This window comes from Armigeres subalbatus, chromosome 3, assembly GCF_024139115.2.
Source record: "Armigeres subalbatus isolate Guangzhou_Male chromosome 3, GZ_Asu_2, whole genome shotgun sequence".
NCBI lineage: Eukaryota > Metazoa > Arthropoda > Insecta > Diptera > Culicidae > Armigeres > Armigeres subalbatus.
Genome location: NC_085141.1, coordinates 207,311,152 through 207,335,186, shown reverse-complemented (window position 1 = coordinate 207,335,186; position 24,035 = coordinate 207,311,152). Strand labels below are relative to the sequence as shown.

Sequence of the window (24,035 nt, the reverse complement as noted above, 5' to 3'; positions counted from 1 at the left end):
AACGGTATTACCTACCTCGTTGCATGGCACATGGTAGCTTTGCTTTGACGCTCGGTGATTGGTTTGTTACGGAAGCTATCATAAAGGTGCCACCCCCAGAAGCCACACCTTTCGGATATCGAGTGACCAAAGGCGTGATGTGACATCAATTAGGGACCGGTATGGATATGATTTCTGTATACGCACGCATTCGGTAACCCTATCGTTTATTTTATGCTCTGAGTTCTACAATTGGTTCATACATAATATATTTATTAGGTTGGTTTTAATTTTCGAGCCATTGTGGACTGGGTTCATAATTGTTTCAATGTTACTAATATAATCAATATGATCACTCAAAATTGGTCGGTTCATAGTAGTTTGTATATCATTATAGTACTTGTGACAGTTTTAGCAGTTCCATTTTTCATTTGATATAAGTTTTGGTAACGGTTTCAACACTTAAAGCTCGACATTATGAAATAATTATAACTATTAAAACAATTTTTGGAAAGGTTTTTTAGTTCATAAACTTTAGTATAAAATTAGAACACTTATAAGTTGGTCAACATCAAAGTAAGCCGTTAGTATTTTGAACAACAATCGACACAGCTTTTCTTTGGTAATTTTGATTTTATACTGCGTTGAGAGTAACGACACTGCAATATTTTTGCATTGCACATAGAAGTTAAATACAGTAATCTCTTCCTTACTTGATGTTAGTCCTGACTACTCTGATCGGTTTCATCATACTAATTCAAAATGTTCAGCTCATTAACTCGAAATCCTTACTTACACGATGATTGCTTCAATTTCGTAGAAGCAAGAGTTCTCTGTATAATGTGTTTTTTTAGTTGTCAAAGTGTCTTTTATGCCGCTCCTCCTTTCAAGTAAATCATTCATTAATGTTTTGGTTTGCGTATTTCTTCTAACACAGCATTCTAATTTATCATCTTCTTGGTTGGTATATTTCTTCTTACTCAACATTCTAATTCTTCGAAAGATGTGCAATACTGCGCATTCCAAATATTATACTTATTGGTATGTATTTATTTCTATTGTCAATGACTAGTACGGCCACTCCACATACATATGTGTTATGTTTATTTAGGAATAAATGTTCCCATATTGCACGTTTAGTTGATTACTTTGCACATAATTTTTAGCTTCTCATGAGGTGGTTCTACTAGAAACACCTGTTCTCCATTGTCATCCAAATAATCGATATAGTTAATTTCGCTTTTTGTTACAAATCCCAGGGAGCTAACGACGCGCTGAGAGAATGCTCCGGTGGCATCGGTTTTTAAAACCTTCGAGTATTTTGAAATTAGTCGAATGATCTCTATTCGGTTTAGAATTTCCATTGTACAACCTACCTGAAATCCACGATCCAGTGCCAGTTCTTCACTTTTTTCTAGGAGTTTCTTAGCTAATCCTTTACCACGGAATCTGAAATGGTAATTATGTAATATATAAAGGAAATATATTATAGGGTATGATATTCCATGCAGCATATTTTAGTGTGGTAGAATTGCAATCCTGCGACTCGCCTCTTAGCAGTTCTACTTTGAAGTTTCGGCGTAGGGTTACTGCTGCTGGACTTCATCTCATAGCTCCGATATTCATCCCACGAAAAACAAAGCAATGAAAATGTATCTGATTTGTTTCTTATTTTTAACTAGCTGTATGTACCCGGCCTTGCTCGGAGTTGCCAGTTTAATTCGCAGTTTTTTTCACCATCGGAATTGGAATAGGTCAAAAGGATAATTGTGTTTTCTTATTGATATTTCATCATTTGATTAAAAGAAGGTAGATTACATTTGAAAACATTGACTGATTTTGAAAATGGGATCAAACCCAAAATCGCTTTATTCCGGGCAAACGTCTATTTCTAAAGAAGGAAAAACATACACCGATGCCTTATTCCGGAAAAACGTCTATTTTTAAAGAAATGATCACATTTACCGTCCAGAAGGAAACACTTTAATCATTGCTTTTCTCTGGGCAAACCATGATTTCGATGAAGTGTTGAGTTGATCGATCCCTGTCATCTTCGCCTTCTTAAGAAAAAGAATGTTTGTTCCAAATTTGGTTGAAATCGGGCAAGGGGTACAGAAGTTATGCTGGAACATTGGATCATTGCATACCTTGCTTTTATTTATTAATCTTGAATCATTATCATATAATTATCATACCTTTTAAAATTTGGAATAAAGGTTACTCGATTATGGATCACTATGCAATTTGATCATTCATAATCATCAATCATTAATCATATCGATCGTTAATCATTAACCATACACATAGTGTGTCAACATTTAATCACGATCGGTAATCGTTAATCATAATCCAACGGTTTTTTTCATCTATTAATCATAATCGTTAATCATTGTCAAAAATTAATTTAATCGTTAATCATAATCATTAATCATTGTCAAAAACGAATAAATCATTAATCATAATCTTTAATCATAGAGTTGAATGATTTAATCATTTAATCTGCTTAGAATTGGTCCTGGGGGTCAGGAGTTACACTGAATTGCCCGTTTTCTAAAGACAACCGCTTTCCCTTTACCCTTCCTCTTTTCTCAACGGCCATTTCACCCCCTTTGTTATCTTCTCCTAGGGATAGAAAATGTGTACCAAATTTGGTTGAAATCGGTACAGGGGTTCAGAAGTTACACTAAATTGCCCGTTTTCTGAACAATACCCTCCCTTCAGACCCCTACCCCCTTATCCAAATTTCCCTCCCGTACGATCGGCTCCTCATAGTGAATATGTGTACAAAATTTGATTGAAATCGGTCCTGGGGTTGGGAGTTACACTGAGTTGCTCGTTTTCCAAAGACAACACCTCCCCTATACCCTCCCCTTTTTCCAATGACCATCCCATCCCCTTTGTTATCTTTTCCTTATGATGTAGAATGTGTGTACCAAATTTGGTTGAAATCGGTACAGGGGTTCATGATTTACTTTGAATTGCCCGTTTTCTAAACAAAACCCCTCCCTCCAGACCCCTCCCCCTTTCCCAAATCCCCTTCCATATGATTGCCTGCTCGTAGTGAATATGTGTACAAAATTTGGTTGAAATCGGTCCTGGGAGTTGAAAGTTACACAGAATTGTTCGTTTTCTGAACAAAACCCCTCCCCCTTTTCTTCATGACCATCCCACCCCTTTGTTAACTTCCTCTGAGGATAGAGAATGTCTGTACCAAATTTGGTTGAAATCGGCCAAGTGGTTCAGAAGTAGTTAGCGAACATACATACATAGATTGGTTTTTATATATATAGATTCTTGTTCAACCATTCTGAGAAAATCAAGATGTGTATCCGGCAATATGTGCATTCCGCTATTAGATACATTAATTAGTTTAAAAGAAAATCGCATACATCATTTGAAATTGATGAAATAGTGTTCGTTTATGTACGCCCAAATCGCAAAGAATTACCATGGAAAGAAGTACCAAGCGTTCGATTATATCGTTAGGGTATGGGATAATGCGTTAATACTGGTGGAGACGCGTGGTACAGACGCGTAATAGATTAGCATTTCAGCCTCGCAAATTGTTAGATATTTTGGAATGTCTGCATGTAGGATATTTTCAGAGGTGCTTGACCACAGGGTCAAAATAACCCGCGTTCAAAAATAAGTTGCAAATCAAATGACTTACTTGGAATCAACAGAGAGTATTCGTATCTCGAAGATCTTTTCCACATCAAATTGCTTAAACAGGTTGATCTTCAAATTTTGCTCATACAGCAGTTTGAATATTTTCTTGAAACTCTCATCCTGAATATCGTTCAATTTGTCCCTGGAATGCTCGATATCGCTGTTACCGTAGAGTATACCATTCAATGCTACACCGGCGATCTGGAATGACAATAGTTTGAACATAATTTAAGCTTAATGCTGTTATCGTAAACCATACGTACGTCTCCATCGTTTGAAATGGCCATAATGCTAACGTTGTCCTTGAGGGTGGACAGGCTATGCTGTTCTAGGAGCGGATGGCCCTGTCCCGGACGGGTAAGGTGTACCGCTTTGTTCAGCGGTTCATCGGCAAAGAATGTCTGCCGCAGATGTTCGATCACGTCGTCATAGTATTTGCTAGATATTGTCTCGAAACGGATGTTGTTGAGTTTGCTGTCCAACATGATAGTTCTGCGGAAAAGCTTGAAGAATAAAGAAGTTCACAATGAAATCAAAAACGAGATGTTTAATTGTAAATTCTTACTACGGCAACGCTCTTTATGAACATTGTTTTAATGTGTTGTGCCCACTGGATGAAAGTGCATTGAATGCTTGGACTGGAAATCCAAAGTTGTCTTCAAACGAAATGTTATCAATGTCGGCAGCTCTAAGATATCTTCACAGTGGCAAGATTATATTCTGGCTATAATTACCACCGCATTTATCATTTATCAATGCATTGGACATGAAATTCATAGATAGCGAACAAACAGAGTAGAGGTTCATTCGAAGAAAATGTGCAATGCATGAGCATTACTTACGCTTGTTCTTGTGCATCCACTTTGAACTGGATTTTGTCAGTGATAAGGCATTAGTGTAGAGTTCAAATGGTAAAAATAACCCATTTATACGCACAAAATAACGTTTAGCTGTGCTAATTATCAATCAATCGTATCACACATTTCTCGACTCCGTAATATAGGATATTCTATGCGTATAAATAATTATGAATTTTGTTTTTTTTTGTTATTTTTAATAATACAGTATGATAAGATAGTCGAGAAGCGGCTTGGTGCCCCGACGACCAAATAGGTATCAGTGACATATTAGTGCTGTCCAATGAGCAGCTCGAAATAGCTCGAAGTTGTTCCCGTCCTGCTCGTTCTTTTTAGTCAACAAATGGGCATGAGTAGGACAGGGAGAAACTTCGAGCTACTTCAAGCTCTCATTGGACAGCACTATTATGTTTGATTGTGTTTGGTTCGCTATCATACTTACATAAATATTGTTTTTGTTTTATCATAATTTTGTAAAGCGTTAATGTTTTAAGTAGGGGCAGCAGGGACTATGTCCAAGGGCTTGACGATCCCTCCTCAGGCCATCCGCGAGTTGTGGCGCCTGCCTAGGATGTGGTGGGGTTTGACAGTGGGCCCTGTTAAACCTCTATAAAAAGCTGCATGTATCCGCAAGTAGGCTCCGCCAAAGCGACCGTGTGCCGCTCAAAGCGCACAAGCCCAAGTCCTGGTGTTAGGTGGGACGCTAAACAGCCCTGACACGATGGTCCTCCGGCGAGACAGGAGGTTTGCGCAGGCCCAATAAGCCGCCTGGAAAACCAATAATTACGAACAATATAAGAGATAATGCGACTCGATATAATCGGCAAAGACCTAGGCGACGAATAAAGGATCACGATTGGAAGCTTGGAACATGGAACTGCAAGTCGCTAGGTTTCGTAGGTTGCGACAGGATGATCTACGATGAATTACATCCCCGCAACTTCGACGTCGTGGCGCTGCAGGAGATTTGCTGGACAGGACAGAAAGTGTGGAAAAGCGGGCATCGGGCGGCTACCTTCTACCAAAGCTGTGGCACCACCAACGAGCTGGGAACCGGCTTCATAGTGCTGGGTAAGATGCGCCAACGCGTGATTGGATGGCAGCCAATCAATGCAAGGATGTGCAAGCTGAGGATTAAAGGCCGTTTCTTCAACTATAGCATCATCAACATGCACTGCCCACACGAAGGGAGACCCGACGACGAGAAAGAAGCGTTCTACGCACAGCTGGAGCAGACATACGATGGATGCCCACTGCGGAACGTCAATGACATGAAAGCGCAGGTAGGAAGGGAGGAAATGTATAGAGCGGTCATCGGACCGGATAGTCTGCACACCGTATCGAATGACAACGGCCAACGATGCATAAACTTCGCAGCATCCCGCGGAACGGTAGTCTGAAGCACCTTCTTTCCCCGCAAAAATATCCACAAGGCCACATGGAGATCACCTAACCAAGAAACGGAAAACAAAATCGATCACGTTCTAATCGACGGTAAATTCTTCTCCGACATCACGAACGTCCACACTAACCGCAGTGCGAATATTGAATCCGACCACTACCTCGTTGCAGTATGCCTGCGCTCAAAACTCTCGACGAAGAGACCGTGAAGAACAAAAGTTCTATGAGAAGTTGAACCGTTCACGTAAGGGCCACGTGCCACAGCCTGATATGTGTAAGGACATAAACGGGAACCTTCTTACGAACAAGCGTGAGGTGATCCAAAGGTGGCGGCAGCACTACGAAGAGCACCTGAATGGCGATGTGGCAGACAAAGATGGCGGTATGGTGATGGACCTGGGGGAACGCGCGCAGGACATAATTCTACCGGCTCCGGATCTCCAAGAAATCCAGGAGGAGATTGGCCGGCTGAAGAGCAACAAAGCCCCTGGGGTTGACCAACTACCAGGAGAGCTATTTAAACACGGTGGTGAGGCACTGGCTAGAGCGCTGCACTGGGTTATTACCAAGATTTGAGAGGAGGAAGTTTTGCCGCAGGAGTTGATGGAAGGTGTCGTGTTTCCCATCTACAAAAAGGGCGATAAGCTGGATTGTAGCAACTACCGCGCAATCACATTGCTGAACGCCGCCTACAAGGTACTCTCCCAAATTTTATGCCGTCGACTAGCACCAATTGCAAGGGAGTTCGTGGGGCAGTACCAGGCGGGTTTTATGGGCGAACGCTCCCCCACGGACCAGGTGTTCGCCATTCGCCAAGTACTGCAGAAGTGCCGCGAATACAACGTGCCCACACATCATCTATTCATCGACTTCAAAGCCGCATATGATACAATCGATCGGGACCAGCTATGGCAGCTAATGCACGAACACGGATTTCCGGATAAACTGACACGGTTGATCAAAGCGACGATGGATCGGGTGATGTGCGTAGTTCGAGTTTCAGGGGCATTCTCGAGTCCCTTCGAAACCCGCAGAGGGTTACGGCAAGGTGATGGTCTTTCGTGTCTGCTATTCAACATCGCTTTGGAAGGGGTAATACGAAGAGCAGAGATTAACACGAGTGGAACAATTTTCAATAAGTCCGTCCAGCTATTTGGCTTTGCCGACGACATAGATATTATTGCACGTAACTTTGAGAAGATGGAGGAAGCCTATATCAGACTGAAGAGGGAAGTCAAGCGAATCGGACTAGTCATCAACACGTCGAAGACGAAGTACATGATAGGAAGAGGTTCAAGAGAAGATAATGTGAGCCACCCACCGCGAGTTGGCATCGGTGGTGACGAAATCGAGGTGGTAGAAGAATTTGTGTACTTGGGCTCACTGGTGACTGCCGAAAATGATACCAGCAGAGAAATTCGGAGACGTATAGTGGCTGGAAATCGTACATACTTTGGACTCCGCAAGACGCTCCGATCGAATAGAATTCGCCGCTGTACAAAACTGACAATCTACAAAACGCTTATTAGACCGGTAGTCCTCTACGGACACGAGACCTGGACGATGCTCGTGGAGGACCAACGCGCACTTGAAGTTTTCGAAAGGAAAGTGCTGCGTACCATCTATGGTGGGGTGCAGATGGCGGACGGTACGTGGAGGAGGCGAATGAACCACGAGTTGCATCAGCTGTTGGGAGAACCATCCATCGTTCACACCGCGAAAATCGGACGACTGCGGTGGGCCGGGCACGTAGCCAGAATGTCGGACAATAACCCGGTGAAAATGGTTCTCGACAACGATCCGACGGGTACAAGAAGGGGGGTGCGCAGCGGGCAAGGTGGATCGATCAGGTGGAAGATGACTTGCGGACCCTCCGTAGACTGTGTGGTTGGCGACGTGTAGCCATGGACCGAGCCGAATGGAGAAGACTCTTATATACCGCGTTGTGTACGTTGCATTAGTCTGAATAAATAAATAATAATTGTATGAGAGCCCCTCCCCCTTTCCAGAAGGGAGAGGGGTTTCGAACTACCACAGAAATATATTTTCCCTTCCAAAATCTCCACATGCCACATTTGGTTCCATTTGCTTGATTAATTCTCGAATTATGAAGAAACTGGTGTTTCATTTGTATTGGTCCCCCCTTTCCAAAGAGGGGAGGGGTCTCGAACCATCTCAAGAACCTTCCCCGGTCCCGAAAACCTTTGCATACAAATTTACGAGTCTATAAGAATCAGACAGACAGACAGAAATTCATTTTTATGTATATAGAAGATTTGTATAACAAGCATACATGTAGTGTAGTGTTCTTTCATGAGTTATCAATGTTGGACTACAAATTTCATTTGATCTGTATCGTTCATTAATAATATCGAAAGCAAATAAAAAGTTAGGAAGTAAGCTGACCAATTCAGGGCACCAGGAGTGGGTGGGACAGGTAGGACATGTCCTACGCATGAATTTTCCTGGGTGGGACAGTCAAAGCATTGTCCTACCCATGATTATGGTATGAACATATGAAGTCATTCGATGGTAAGAATTTGTATGTTAGTAGAAGGTTATTTTAAAGCTAATCAGAGTCCAAACAATAATCATAGATGTTTTTGGGATCCTAAAACAATAGACTGATTGTTCTTTGGGACCTCAGACACTTTATTAACCCGTAAAGCGCTCAAGGTGGTCTAAACTTTACTTCTCAGACTCTAAACGTTTTACAGAGGTAAAATAGAAGTTGTTGAAATCTAAGAAATCAGACGGCGGTACCAAGATCGACATAGGCGCACGGATCAAGAAAGCAAGGGCTGCCTTTGCGAGTTTAAGAAATATTTGGAAAAACAGGCAGATAAGTGAACGCACCAAAATACGAATTTTCAACTCTAACGTGAAATCTGTGCTGTTATACGCTAGCGAAACATGGTGTGTATCAGTGGAGAACACTCAAGGGCTGCAGGTGTTCATTAACAGATGCCTGCAGGCCTGGTGGCCTAACAACTGGATCTCAAACAACGAGCTCCATCGTCGTTGTCACCAGAGGCCGATAGCAACAGAAATTCGGGATCGGAAGTGGGCCTGCGTCGGCCACACTCTACGTAGGGGCGGAAACGAAATCGGTAAACAAGCATTAGACTGGAATCCAGCGGGACATCGCAGCAGAGGCAGACCCTGAGGCTCATGGCGGCGAAGCCTCAATAAAGAAATAAAATAAGTCGACCGAAATCTAACCTGGCAACAGGTTAAAGCGAATAAATAAATAAAGTATCCCGATAGTTACCGTTTGCTGGGCTTAGAAACGCTGGAGCAGCGTAGAAAATTTCAACAATCACTACTAGTGGTCAAACTGTTGAATGGTGAGACTGATGGTCCTGAATTGCTTTCCATGTTGAACTTCCGTGTGTCAATTAGAGCCCTGCGGAATTAAACATTGCTGCAGCAACGATTTCACAGAACAGTATTTGGGAACAACGAGCCGATTGCAGTCTGGCATGTTTTAAGGTTTTATACAAAAATTTTTCATGTTGATATATAAATGTTGAAGTTTTTCATATACCCAGTTCTAATACAGTTTCTAGTAGGTTCTTATACAGAATTACATATAAGAAAATTTAAGAAACGCTGCTTTAGGAATCTGCTTTCCGTATACGCCAAAGTTTTTTTTTTTAAATTTGTATGAATTGATCCATTTGCTCAATCGATTCTTCAATCAACTAAGGTCAACTTTGCCAAAGAACACATAATAGGTCCCATATATTTTGTCGCATCTAAGTATTTTTGAAATTTTAAACATAAAATTTAAAATGTACTGTTTTTTAGGTTGGGCATAACCTTAAACCTAAACCAACGTAAGGCTAATACTTCATGCTAGTTTATAGGTACATGCAGAACTTTTTCAGTTTTTGTTATCGATTTTTAGGATAGTTCGAAGCTTCCAAAAGTATAGTTTCTTTGGGAAAGATCACCTAGAATAGTTTAAACAATTGACTGAATCAATAAAACGACTTACAATTTTTGACAGGAATGGTCAACTGCTGGTTGCCTGTACTAACGCCAGAATCACTATTTTGTTTACCATCCTACCATAACTGCCCATGATTTTATAGCTGACGTATAAACCATTCAGAATTCCAGCGAATATGACTTACTGCGCGTTTACAAAGGTAATTCAACCGCTGTAACATCGATACGTTACATGATTCAAATCTCTTTTAAGTATCTACGGGTTGAAATGTGTTAAATTTGTGAGTGCAATGGTTGATACATCAACTATGGAATTATATGCAGATAAGCTGTTCTATATTTTCCCTTTTCTATGGGCTTACCTGCTGTTATTTCGTAATGGGTCGAACTTTATGATGAGAAAATGTATCTTAGATTAAACAGGACAAATCTAACGATCTGGGTGCACTAGAAGAATTATCTCGAAAACCATCGGAAACTTCTAAACTAGGAGATCAAAATGATCAACCCAAATGATTGAAGCTTACAAAACTGGGCTTGATTCGTATATTGATGCATGCAGCTTCTGGACGCGGTGCTAATTGTATCTAATTCAAAGTTTTTGAATCTGCGCGCGCTCTCTTGATCGAACCAATTTCTGTGCGCACTACTACTGGTAAACATAACAAAGATTTTTAACCCTCATATCGAAGCTTAATTTTGAAGGTTTGACTGTGAATTGTTTCATGGGCCACATTCTTTGTTCATATGTCACAGCCTTACTTGACTTTACTCACGATGTCTTCGTCCAAAGAACTTTATTTTTTAAATCTTTGAAATGCCTTACTACGTGAAGGTAGGGGTTTTTTTCTTGAGCAAGGGTAAACGGAAATCTGCAACCAGACACCTGAGGAGGTACTCAGGTAGTGTGGGGATGGGTATGTCATGTAACTCTTACCCGACCCACTAAAACCAAAACCCTTTCGCCAGTCCGTACCCCCGGCCCGCAATTAAGCAATACATCAGGGGTGAAGGTAGGGGTAGCGAGGGTAAAGTGAACAGGCGGGGTAAAGTGGGTAACTGCTTGTTTATCCCCTATTTATGGATTTATCGTATAATTTTCCATGCTACACCATAAATTAAGCATTTCATGCTCTCCGAGCTATTTCAAATCATGAAATATCTATTTAACGACTAGATTTTAGCAAAATTCTGCGCACTTTCGCAAAATGCTTGTTTGATGTAATTTCGGCACTGTTGCATTTAAGCCATGAAAACTCGGAGTTAGTAGTTCTAAACCAAAATATCGTTCACATCGTTCATTTTGCTTGTTATGAAGCGGAACTGGGTGATGTAAGATAGTTTTTTAACTTTTTTCTTAGTTTAGGTGTTCTTTGAAAAACATGTAGCTATGGGGGTAAATTGGTCATGTCGCCTGGGGGTAAAGTGAGCAATGTTCTGACAGAAAAATGTTGATAACTAGCTCAAATTTCAACCTTAATCGGTTCGGTTGATAGTGGGATAATAAATCAGGGGTGAAGAAAAGAGAGACCTGGTCATTTACGCTCCACATACACATTTTCGTACAATTTCTACATTCCTGAGCGAATATTTCCATACAACGCACCTCGTTCATGGAAACATCCATATCTCAGATGATTGCCATCCGATCTGTGATATCTATAAATCAATCAACTCAATAAAAGCTCTAGTTTCTGTAAAAGAGTATAACAAGGGCTAACATTTTATCTATTTTAATAATATAGGCGCACAAAATCTAGCATTTTTGACATGCCCTCAAATAATCTGGAATTTCTTTTGCGGCCAGAACATGATTTTTAACCCATTTTTCAAAACTAGATGAATTTCCTGCCGAACCATTCCAAAACCAAAGGAACCTGATATTTCACTGAGCAATGGTGAATCGAATATTCAAAAAAAAAATCCCGCCCTATCATTTTGACCAAGCCCGGTACGTCTGCTTGTCTGTGATAAAACGAAGGGCTTATACCTGTCAGGTAACATTTTGAATATTATTGATATTTTGTATTTGGTTTAAAATATTTTGATCGACTTATTTGCTTTATTTACAATATTGTTCACTTTACCCCACTGCCTGACCATTTTACCCCGCCCAAAACAAAATTGAACTATTTTGGACTAATTTTATATGATCAAAATAACATATTTAAACATTTTTTCAATTTTTTTTAACAACAGGCTTCGTTAACCAATAAGATAAGCTTCGACACACCTGCTTTCAACAATGCAATTTCTTGATAGCCACTTGATAATCTGCAGCAGTTCTTATGGTGTCCAATTTACCCCCACCACCCCTACAGTTTTTCTTTTTCTGCAAAGTCAATTTACAAAATGATCTATCTGTTCATTTTCCATACATTTTTGGAGAGGTAAAATCGGGTTTTATTCTAGATTTGTGTGGAGTTTGTAAAAATACTGAAAAAATATTCATGATTCCTCGATAGGACATTTTCGTTTATCCGTAACATGGAAGTTAAGATTTTATACCTTCACATAATGGGTATTTCAGAGAAACAATTTTTTTCTTTTGTTATAAATCATATTTTCTCTTAACGACAATGTGAACTGAATAGTTTTATTAACTATCTTCCAAGATGCGTAATCCAAGAAGTGCTGCGTACAATACTCGGAGGGAAACTAGAAAATGGTGCGTGGCGCAGACGCATGAATCATGAGCAGTATCAAGTATACAAAGAAGAAAATATTGTGAATCGTATAAAATACGACAGACTTCAGTGGGCTGGTCACTTAATGCGAATGTCGGAAGAAGGAATAGCGAAAACAATATTCAACAGAGAACCAGATAGGGACCGGTGACTTTGTGGAAGGCTACGAACACGCTGGCTTCATGCGGTGGAATCGGGCCTGGGGACCCTGAACGTTCGGGGAAACTGGAGAAACATCACCCAAGACCGACGATTATGGAGCTCTACAATACGCCAGGCATAGGTGTATCGACGCTGTAGCCAACCAGGTATCCAGGTAGGTATGCGTAATCCAAGTACATACCACATTTTTCGTTCTCAAGCAGAGTTCAAAAGTCAAAAAACGTTTTTATTTTCACTGGTGGGGCTGGTGCATAGTAAAAAAAAAATGAAAATAAGCTTGGTCGTTTTACAAAGTTGTCTCAAATGACATTACTTCACAAACTAGTTTTTCATCCATCAATTCGATTCTCTAGCTCAGTATGGTGTCGGCGTGTGAATTCGTTGAATTATTATCAATCATCCATGAAACAAAAATCGCTTCGAAGTGCCACTAGGGATTTTCCCATGATCCTTTTTAATGATTATTGTCGTGCAGTACGGTGCAGGAATTTCCTTATTGGTTCTGTGAAAGCATTCGCCTTTCCTTTACCACTAGTGACGTAGAAAGGCTATAAATTCAATAAGATTCACGAATGATGTTATCTCGTTGAACTGCAGATTTAAAAAAAAAAATAAAAAAAAGCTCTAAAAGTGTGTTATCAAGCATATCATTTAACCCTCTACAACTTTCATTTAGCTAGTTCTTTAGATACAAACTCATTCTAATTAAAATAGTAAAAGCATCATCTCAGATGTTCGGAAAAGTTCATACCACCACTACATGTATTGATCTAGAGTTCACCCATCTCCGGTGAGCAAACGAGAAAAAAGGCTCGACAAGATGATAAAAGGACAAGCCTTCAAACCAAGTGGTATCTCGTGATGTTTCAGCGTCCCCATCCTCATACTCAGTAGAAGGCGACAAAGCACGTACAGCATCAGTGAAAGTGAGCTGGCTAGTCGTCGTTGCCGTCGTCGTCAGGCGGGCGCGCTGTTATGCTCTAGGCGACATCGAACAATGACGGAAAGGAAAATTGATAAGACTCGGAGTGGGAGTGGGGTGCATTGTAATTTCGTGTTCATGGAACCGTTCCCGCGGCGGGTGTCCTTGAATTTTACTCTTGGGATGGGATGCAAAGAACTTTATCAGAGACCGACTTGGGAAGCCCGATTACAACGACGACACATTATATAAAACTCCCAGGATGGTGGGAATTTAAAATCAATTCTGCAATTTTGTTGAGTAATCAAGATAATAGCTCCTACCTTGTAAGATTCTAATGCTACTGATTTCAGGATATATTCAGCACACCAACTCGGATTGAAATCTTCAATGAATTATGCAGATTTTTCACTAAAGAAAGCTCACTGAACCCAGAGGAAATCTTGGGATGCTGTCACCAGATGAGTTTACAACATACTGATAAGGTATGCTACTATTCTCCTGCTGATATCAGGGAGTAGTACATCCTGATACACTTCCGGCAATAAGGTTTTTTGATATGATGATACAATAGTTGCCTTTCAAACTGAGTAAGAAATAAATGAAATTTTGTAAACTTTGCAAGGAACTCCCGGAAACCCTTTGTTCTTTCTACGCATAAAAACATTTATGAACGTTCCTTTTGCTTATATTTAGAAATGGAAATATTAGCGAAATACTTGCTTTGTTGGAGTGTTAGAAAGTCGCACGCAGAAGTTTTGAGAAAAGGGATGTTTTTGGCTAGTAAATGAGAAATCGTAATGCTTATACTTTCGTCCATGCTAAGGGCTAAATTTCATACTTGTTCCTCTTGAATATAGCGAAAAACAGTTTTTATTCACGGTCTTATCAATTTGTTTTGTATCTGACCAATAATTTCAAACTATGGTGTATCCCTTTGATATTTCACATTTTATGTCCTGTGAGATACGAGAGAATACGCTTGGTACTGTACATACCCATTATACAACAAGTGTTTGTACGCATGTCACGCAATGTGATACTACTGTGGAAGTAGGATTCTGATGTTCATAGCGAGAAACGGCGAACACATTTTTGTCACTCCTCACGGTGCATATAAGAGGCCAAACCATATCAAACATTCAACAGGTTGGACAACATTTGAATGTAGGTTCATATTTTCAATCTTGTGACACAGATAAGGCATTGGCTATATAAAGTTTGCTAGACGCTATGGGGCCTTCCTTACCTTAGTGTGGCAGTCATGTAGGAAGCTATATAGAAAAATCATACCTTCGGTTATATCCAGGAAATTCGCCAGTTGAAAGTTCTTAGGAACTCCTAAATCTCGCTTAACTTTTCAAAAGGACCTAAGTAACATTTTTTCATGAATAAATTTGAATAGCGCAATCAACAGAACAACATGAAAGCTTTTGATTGCAGTACTCAGATTAATTCATGAAAAAAATGTTACTTAGGTCCTTTTGAAAAGTTAAGCGAGAAATCAGTGATGCTTAGCATTTTGGGAGTTTTTTTTCTTAATTTGTTTTTCATACAATAAAAATGAGCTTTGCCCATACGCGAGGAGAAGTGGAATCACTGAAATTTAACACGGCAAGGTATAGCCAATGGAATTGAAAATAATTTTAAAAATTACAAACAGAGATTTTTTTGAAAAGGATTTATTAGGCGGGATTAGAAATTCAATAAACATTAAAAGTACTACCATCCCCGGAAACATTTCAAGAAAAAACTTCATTGTCATTTACAATCAAATTAATATATGTATAATGTAGATAATCAAATTTCTAACCTCATGCTATAAATTATTTGTAAATAAATATCATTTTGAAATTTTGAAAATTATTTTGAGAGCTGCATCCCATACCTCGCTGTGAATTTTTTTCATGATTCTACTTTTGAGGCATTCCACGGGGGCATGTCAGTCGATCCTGAGCGACCATTTCGAAAATATTTGAAACTCTGCACAGTTTTTCAATTTCATCTAAATCGTCATTTTTCGATATCAAATCTTCATATTGAGTCACGACTAACTTTTCAAAAGGGTGTATGTGAAAATGGTTCAAAAATATTTAAAAAGCTGCACAGCAAAAACGGAATGTTCGATTGTTATGATTTTTTCAGCAAAGTTAGACAACTAAATGGTGATTCTTAAGAAAATGCGCACAGTAAAAAAAAATTGTTTTGCCTTTAAAAATATCACTTTTGTCACAAAAACCCAACTATCTCAAAACCCTATCTTTTTTCGAACGTAATTTTTTCAGGAAAAACGGTCCATTATATTAGCTATCTACCATAAAAATTTGGTGATGGTAAACTAATAAACAAAAAAGTTATGACATTTCAAACATTTCACAATTTTCACAAAAAAAATTTTTTTTCTGTGTAAGTTATTTCGAGAATTGCAGTTTGATGCAGATTTTATTGTTAAGGGACGTGATTTAAACAAGTTGTTTTCATGATATTTTGATTTAATTATTCATAGCATCTATAAGAAACTTAGACACGATCCAGTGTTGTGATCAAAAGTATTGATAGTGTCATAATTTTCATTGCACGTGACTGGCGAAAATTCTTTTAATAGTGTTGAAACCTGTTGATAATAACGTTGATAGAAACATATCAGAAATGTTATTTTTAAGACAAAAGCTGCAAAATCAAAGATTTATATACACGTGTACGTCTATAGTTTATCTGCAAAAATATACCTCTTAGAGAATAGACTTTATGATCGGGAGGAAACGGGTATCTTCAACAACAACAAATGCATGATAGGTACATACCATGACAATGCTCACGAAAAAGCAAAAAATTACTACTACTAAGGTTGTTAAAGATCTTATAGTAATTTTTTCTTCAGTCAAACAAATGACACCAAACTAGTCAGTAAAAACTTAAAAGTGATTTTGTTTATTGAAATATTACGAACAACATGAGTAGCCGCTTTCTCAACTGTTGTAGGCCGTTTGATGGAAAAAAGTGTTCAAAAGAGTTACGAAATCTCACCGAAAGCACCATAGATAAACTGAAAGCGACTTGTTATGCTCCAATGTCCACATTGAATACAAATTTACGCATTTGCACGTCCTGCCGTCTAAACGTTGACAAAAGAGCAATCTGTATATCATCGGTTGAGCAGAGCGCAGGAAGTTCGAAAACGACAGCAACTGAGGAATTGCCAGATGTATCGACAACAACTGAGGAATTACCAGAAGTATTAAGTGCTGAGAGCCTTGCCACCGTACCATCAGCGAAATCTGTTTCAACAAATCAATCGGAAGATGAGTGTATCCAAAAGGTCAACATCGAACGCTTTAACGAGGGCATAGCTGGGATAAAAGTGACTCCGATTAAATGGAGTAAGATGGACTACGTTTATTACCCGGAGAAAAATACCGTGAAATAAACGAAGCTGTACGAAGAAACCTCTTCAAATTAGGACCTGATGATGTGGAAAATACAGACTACGATGAGGTAATTATAAATATGAAGGAAAGGTTCTCGAATGCAGCCACGACAAGGAAAGAAAAATTATTGATTTTGTCGATGCTGCCAAGTTCGTGGTCTATTCAGGATGCCATTGATGAGTTCAAAACCAATAGAAATACAGTAAAAGAGGCAAAACAATTGAAGAATAACTGTCTTTCAACCAAAAATACTAGGTCTAGTACTGCATTAACAGATGAGACAAAAGAAATAGTAGTTCAATATTTTGAAGATGATGAAGTAAGTCGAGCTATGCCTGGTCAAAAGATTATGCATCAGTAAAAAGATGGAAAGCGTCAAGCAATCCAAAACGATTAATGATGACGACTTTGAAAGAAGCGTACACACGCTTCAAGGAAATTCACGATAATATTAAAATAGGTTTTTCCTCATTTGCAAGCCTTCGGCCAAGGCAATGTAAGCTTCTTTCCAATTCAGGAACACATAATGTGTGTGTGCACAACCCATGAGAATATTAATCTTATTTTACATAGTTTGAAAAGAATCAATTTAACAAAGGATATTAAAATGTTAACTGGTAGTCTTTTGTGTGAAAATACAACATCAAATTGCTATCTACGATCTTGTTCGGATTGTCCAGATTCTTCATCATTGGAAAATACTTTATTCGCTGAGTTTGAAGAAAAATATATTGATCAGTTATCATTTGAGCAATGGGTGACCACGGATAGGTGTGACATAGAAACTATTGTAAAACCTGTAGATGAGTTTGTGTCATATTTTTGCTTGAAATTAGAAAGTTTAATCCCTCACGATTTCATTAAAACAGAACAATCCAGCTTTTTACAAAAAAAAGGAAAAATACATTACAAAATGGTGAATTTTTAGTCATTTGTGATTTTTCTGAAAATTACAGCTTTGTATTGCAAGATGAAGTGCAGTCCCATCACTGGAACGTACAACAAGCTACAATTCATCCATTCGTTATTTATTTTAATGGAAGTACGCAAATTGAACACTTAAGTTTTATTATAATTTCCGAAGATTTAAGACACGATTCAGTAACCGTAAACCTGTACAAAAATACAATGATTGTCTTTATACGCGTTGATAAGCATAAAGAAGTCAAAAAGACATATTTCATGTCTGATGGAGCAGCGTCGCAGTACAAAAATCGTAAGAATTTTTCGAGCCTATGTCAATTTAAATCAATGTACGGAATTGATGCAGAATGGCATTTTTTTGCTACATCACATGGCAAAGGTCCTTGTGATGCTATTGGAGGAACAATAAAGCGCATGGCCACAAGAGCAAGTTTAGCCAAAGAACGTGAGCATCCAATTAAAACTGCGAAAGAACTTTTGATTGGGCAAATCGTAGAAAAGAAAAGATTTAACCAAATTATCATTTTGTTTTACTACTACTGAAGAGTACGAAATAAAGGCTTCAGAGCTCAGCGAGCAATTTAATAACGCGAAAACGATCCAAGGAACCCAAAAATTTCACTGTTTCATTCCATTGTCGGAAAATAAAATTAAAGCAAAACTATACTCAAACTGTGCTGATAATAATTCAAAAGTGTTCGATATTTTAAAAAATTTGAATAAAAATCATGATATCATAACCCATACCAAAATTCAAACCCAAAACTCTTAGAGTTTCTATAACAACATTGTGTAACTGCCACATTTAATTTAATACTTAGGATAATATTAATTCATTTTTATTTATTTATACATATAATATTTATACATATAATATACATAATATCGATGAATACATAAATATGGAATATCATACAAACAACTTGTTTAACTCACGCAAGGCCCTTAAAAATAAAATCAGCATCAAACTGCGATTCTTGAAAAAAAAAATACACGGAAATTTTTTTTTTTACTATATGTGAAAATTGTGAAATGTTTGAAATGTCATAACTTTTTTGTTTACCATCACCAAATTTTTATGGTAGATAGCTAATATAATGGACCGTTTTCCCTAAAAAAAATACGTTCGAAAAAAGATAGGGTTTTGAGATATTTGAGTTTTTGTGACAAAAATGATATTTTTAAAGGCAAAATTTTTTTTTGTTTTACTGTGCACATTTTCTTAAGAATCACCATTTAGTTGTCTAACTTTGCTGAAAAAATCATAATAATTGAACATTCCGTTTTTGCTGTGCAGCTTTTTAAATATTTTTAAACCATTTTCACATACACCCTTTTGAAAAGTTAGTCGTGACTCAATATGAAGATTTGATATCGAAAAATGACGATTTAGATGAAATTGAAAAACTGTGCAAAGTTTCAACTCAATAGAAAATCATGAATTAAAAATTTTCTTAAATTTTGATGCTGTTGCTTGGAATCGCTCTTTTTCTTTTGATGACAGAATTCATTCTTCTCTTAGCGTATGCTAGTTAGTACTTGGACCAAAGCTTTTAAATATATCTATCAGCTGAGTGTAACAAAACGGATATTTGATTTAAATTCACTCCGCTCAAAAAGATTAGAGTAGAGTGGGGCAAGAGTGCGCGTGGGGTAAGAGTACGTTTTCGATTTTTTGAAGTAATAAAAAAAGATAAAGTAGCAGCACTGCATCAGTTTGACAGGTATTCTGGCCAACTATTATCATGTGTAATTGTAAACGATTTGAACAAACAACAAGGGAGATATGGAGTTAGATAACTTTTTGGTCATTTTGCTAAAAATAATTGGATATCCGCAACTAGTATTTCATTACCATATATATGTTCCATCAGGTGAACATTATACCATTTCGATAACCTATTGTATAAAGTACTTTATGGTACAGAACATCAATCCGGTTGGTTTTCCAAGAAGTCAAAACCATTACTTGAATAACTTTTGGGACTGTGGGGTAAAAGTACGCAGGAACCGGTGGGGCAAGAGTACGCATATGAATCTTCAAGTTATGATGTCAAACCCGTATCTCCGTCCGAAATAAGACTTCTTTCAAAGCGTAAAGATCCACAACTAAGAAAAAAGGGACAGAATTCGAAATTATCACAAGTTTTCAGGATAAGTTGAAGTAATTCGGTGTTAGAAAGGACTTAGCGAACAAAGCACTGAAGCGAAATAATGAAATTGTATTAGGACTTGTTGTACACCTAAGCATAGCACGAAAACACAATTTCATCTAAATGATAATTTCATTTAATCAAAAGAAACAATCATAAATTACGCAACGTTGTGAGATGTGTGACGATCCATATAATTTTTAGAGGATTCATACAAATAGTGTAAGATAGGGGGGGGGTGTGATGAAATAGCTAAATTTTACGTTACGTGATTGGTAGACTTTCTTTAAGGAAAATGCCTTTGTATACGCCACGCGAAACCTGATATATATTTTTACCTCTGTAGTTTTTTGTATATATAAAAAATAATAGTTTTTCGTATGAAAGTGCACATTTTTAGGACCCCTCCTCCTTTAAGAGTTACGTAATCTTTAAACATTCCCTAACATATGCTCATTAAACATCAATTAAATGTTATTAACTCTTATTTGTGTTAATATATACTTAAAGCACATGATTGGATAAATGCGTACTCTTACCCCACCCGATGCGCACTTTTACCCCACCGGTGGGGTAAGAGTGCGTTTTTCACTTGTCTTGCAATAAGGGTTCTACTAAAACGAATCTCAATAATTTCAATATTTTTTCCACTGGGTAACATAAAGGGAGAGTATATGAATCATCGACACTGATTTGATATGCAGAAGCTTGCTTCATAAGGGCCACATGATCGATTGAAAACTAAGTGCGTACTCTTGCCCCACTCTACTCTAAAGCAAAAAAAGGTGTGGCCCGCGGGCCGCAATGTAATTTCGCTTTGATCAAGTTTTACGGAGTAATTTCAACACCAATAACCGTTTTAATACCCTCAGCTGATAGATATATTTTAAAGCTTTCTTCCAAGTACTAACTTGTATTGTCAAAGCTCATTTTTATTATGTAGCAAAATAAGGAAAAAAGGTCCAAAATGCTAAGCATCACTGACTTTTTGTCACCCCCGATGACGGTAGTATTGAAAATTCTCAGGAGCGTAATGTCTTTTATAGATTTTATGCAGTTTCTGTTTACTGTTTACGATTCTGTTTACGTTTGTCTATCTCGCTGGATTTGTCTATCCAAACTGGGTTCTTAGAGTAGAAGCTTTAGTACACATCAAATAGTGGCGGAAACCCGGACAAAACTTCAATATTTTTGTTTTTTTGTGAATCTCGTATTTTTTCAATTGTACACATATATATTAAATCAGATCAAAATTTGATTATAGCTTGAAAATTTAATTTTTGGTGACTTGTTGAAGTTGATGCTGTAAAGCGTCTCTCTGTATGTATGGAAAAAGGAAATTGACTACACTTTTTTTCGGGAAAAATTCTGAACTATCTTGCATCATGTATTAAAATCTATTGTTGTTTTTTGTTCTTTCCGGTGGTTAGTATGGTGAATTGCGACTAGCTGCGCCAAAGCTGGAAATTGACTTTGTTAATGTTAGGATGAAGACGCTGTTACTGTTTTAGATCCTAAAGCATGGGCTTCCAGAAGTGTTTGACTTGCATAACCTCAAAATGAGTTCAGCGATCCAAAATTACTCTTTGGTGAAAAATTTGAGCAACATATTAGGTTTTGTCCGGCATTTGTATGGGGGCCCACCACTGTGCACTGTAGCCATTAATAATGTTTTGTCCAGAGAAAAGATATTTTAGTTACTAGATAAAGATTGTCGCTTCGGTTCCCTTTGTTCTGCTGTCCGGAACATGTTGGGTACCAAGCTGTCAAATCGTATGTATTTTTCTTCTTTGACATTTAGCTCCTCTATCCTCGCCAGCAAAAGATGTTCCGGACAGCGACGACAGCGACAATCTTTATCTGGTAACTAAAATATCTTTTGTCCAGAGTGTATGTAATTAAGAGTGGCGACATGTGCCGCATTTGACAGGTCTTCTGCTCGTTTGGAACGCGATTTTGTATGGGAATGACAAATAAATTTTGTTCCAATTCTGAGAGTGTTAACACTCTTAATTACATAAACTCTGGTTTTGTGAAATAATGCATCCTTATGCTGAAATGGCTGTTTACTATGTACCATGTTGTATGTAGTAAATGTTTCATTTTACCAATAACACCGGTTTGAGAACCAGTAATTTGGCTGCTAAGCCGATGCAAATGCAAACTAGATATTGGTCACGCGAATAGGAGCGACACTAGCAATATAATATTTTGAATCAATTGTTACTAGAGAACTTGGAAGTTTTCTTTTGTTTTTGGGTACTATTTCATTCACATTTGCAAGCATGACGAGTGTTCAGCAAATGTCGTCGGCAAGCTGAACTGTACCGGATGATCTTGTGTGGAATTGCGTGGCAGAATATGTGGGGCGCCCTGAGACACAAAGAGGTTTCTGAGAAAATCATCGTCGTAATCGGCGAGATTCTGGTACGTGTGATTGACTGTGAACCAAACCGCTGCAGCCTATAACCATGAAGCACCTAAACAACTTTGAATTTGCGAATGATGTTGCACTCCTTGCTCAACGGCGCTCTGATATGGTCAACGACCTTGCCGAGCACTTCTTCTCGGCAGGTTTAATCAACGTAAACGTCAACGAAGCCAAATCGTTGGAGGCGAAAACGGCGACCCCTTCCATATTCACAGGGATTCCACCAGAAAAGGCAGCGACAGTTAATTAGAGCTAGGCATATGTCTGCCGAAGCTTGGGCAGCAGAAATACACATATTCATTGAATTCATATCCTCTTCGATTGCGTGGACGTGCCCTTAATTTTCCGACCGCATATTTCGGTCGGTTTTGCTGAATTTTGGAATTAATTGCATATTATTCGGCAACTCGGCCGTACGAAAACCATTTTTTTGTTAAATATCTTGGCTGTGCATATGCACAGCATATGTTTCGAAATGGACAAATTGATATGAAATTTTGCGAAAAAGAATCCACGTGTCTGTAATCAAGTGTCGGTCTTCCACCGTCATTAGTCGTCTGAGTACAGGCGACCGCTTACGAAAGGCAATCAAACTCATCAAATGCTTTAGCCAAGCAAGCAGGCACAGCAGAGTGCGATTGATTCGCATTCTATACCGTCCCGCCCAGCCAGTTGCTGGGGGGCATGGAGTGCGATCCTCTCGTTTAATAAACAATGTGCACTCGTTTGACTGTGGATATACAACAGTAAAGCACATGTGGAGATTGGACAAATCAAGCATCCGAAAGATATTCAATTTGCAAAAAAGAGAGCTAACCGCGGTGGAGGTTGGTACTCGGATTCTGATGGCTTTTCCGCAAACGTGACCTTTAAGTGGTCTTGTTGTGTAGGGGTCATCACGCCTATCTAGAGAGTAGGAGGTTGAGGGTTCGAGCCCCTCCAAGACACGTGGATTCTTTTTCGCAAAATTTCATTTGTTTTTGGTACGATTCTTGATTGATTGATTGGTCACTACGGACGTCGAAGTTTGAGATTGTGAATAATCGAAAATTAGAGCATTCACTGAACCGATTGGACAATTGCGAAACTGTTGGTTCCTCCAGGTAGGCTGCCACGGTATATGTCCCGTCGAGGCTAGAGATTTTGTATACTACATGCTGGTTTGTTCACCTCTCTATCCCTCACGTATAGCCGAGAATCATCTTGCGGAGTGGCTGCGCGGGCATCGCTGGAGCTGACTGATTGGCTGACTTAGCTCAGTGTTTTGCTGTGAAGGTCAGTTAAGCTAGAATAGTGTGTGTCCGCCGAAGCGAAGGAACTCTACGGTATATTACATCACATCTCTTTCTACCCCATATTTGCAACCACCCTATTGAGGAACGATTGCACCATCGAAGAACGGGCCAAGATGCCATCGCTTAAGCTGTTGATGGTCAAATTGAGGCTGCTTTCAACGATGTATATCGAT

General features: G+C 38.6%; 1 protein-coding gene across 3 annotated transcripts; it reads right to left on the bottom strand.

Annotated features, from left to right (window-relative positions):
• Nucleotides 1-189: 189 nt before the first annotated feature.
• On the bottom strand, nt 190-14,097 carry LOC134224578 (uncharacterized). Of its 3 annotated transcripts, none has more exons than XM_062703989.1 (5): nt 13,955-14,097; nt 3,912-4,151; nt 3,650-3,849; nt 1,356-1,428; nt 190-1,289 (listed from the first exon to the last, which is right to left on the bottom strand). In XM_062703989.1, exons 2-5 carry the CDS (start codon nt 4,131-4,133, stop codon nt 1,116-1,118), a joined length of 669 nt encoding a protein of 222 aa, XP_062559973.1. In that variant the 5' UTR covers nt 4,134-4,151; nt 13,955-14,097; the 3' UTR covers nt 190-1,115. The 3 variants fall into 3 exon arrangements, with proteins under 3 accessions (XP_062559973.1, XP_062559974.1, XP_062559972.1); XM_062703990.1 differs by having other exon boundaries at nt 3,912-4,140; XM_062703988.1 differs by lacking the exon at nt 13,955-14,097 and adding an exon at nt 4,214-4,357.
• Between the last annotated feature and the right edge of the window lie 9,938 nt (nt 14,098-24,035).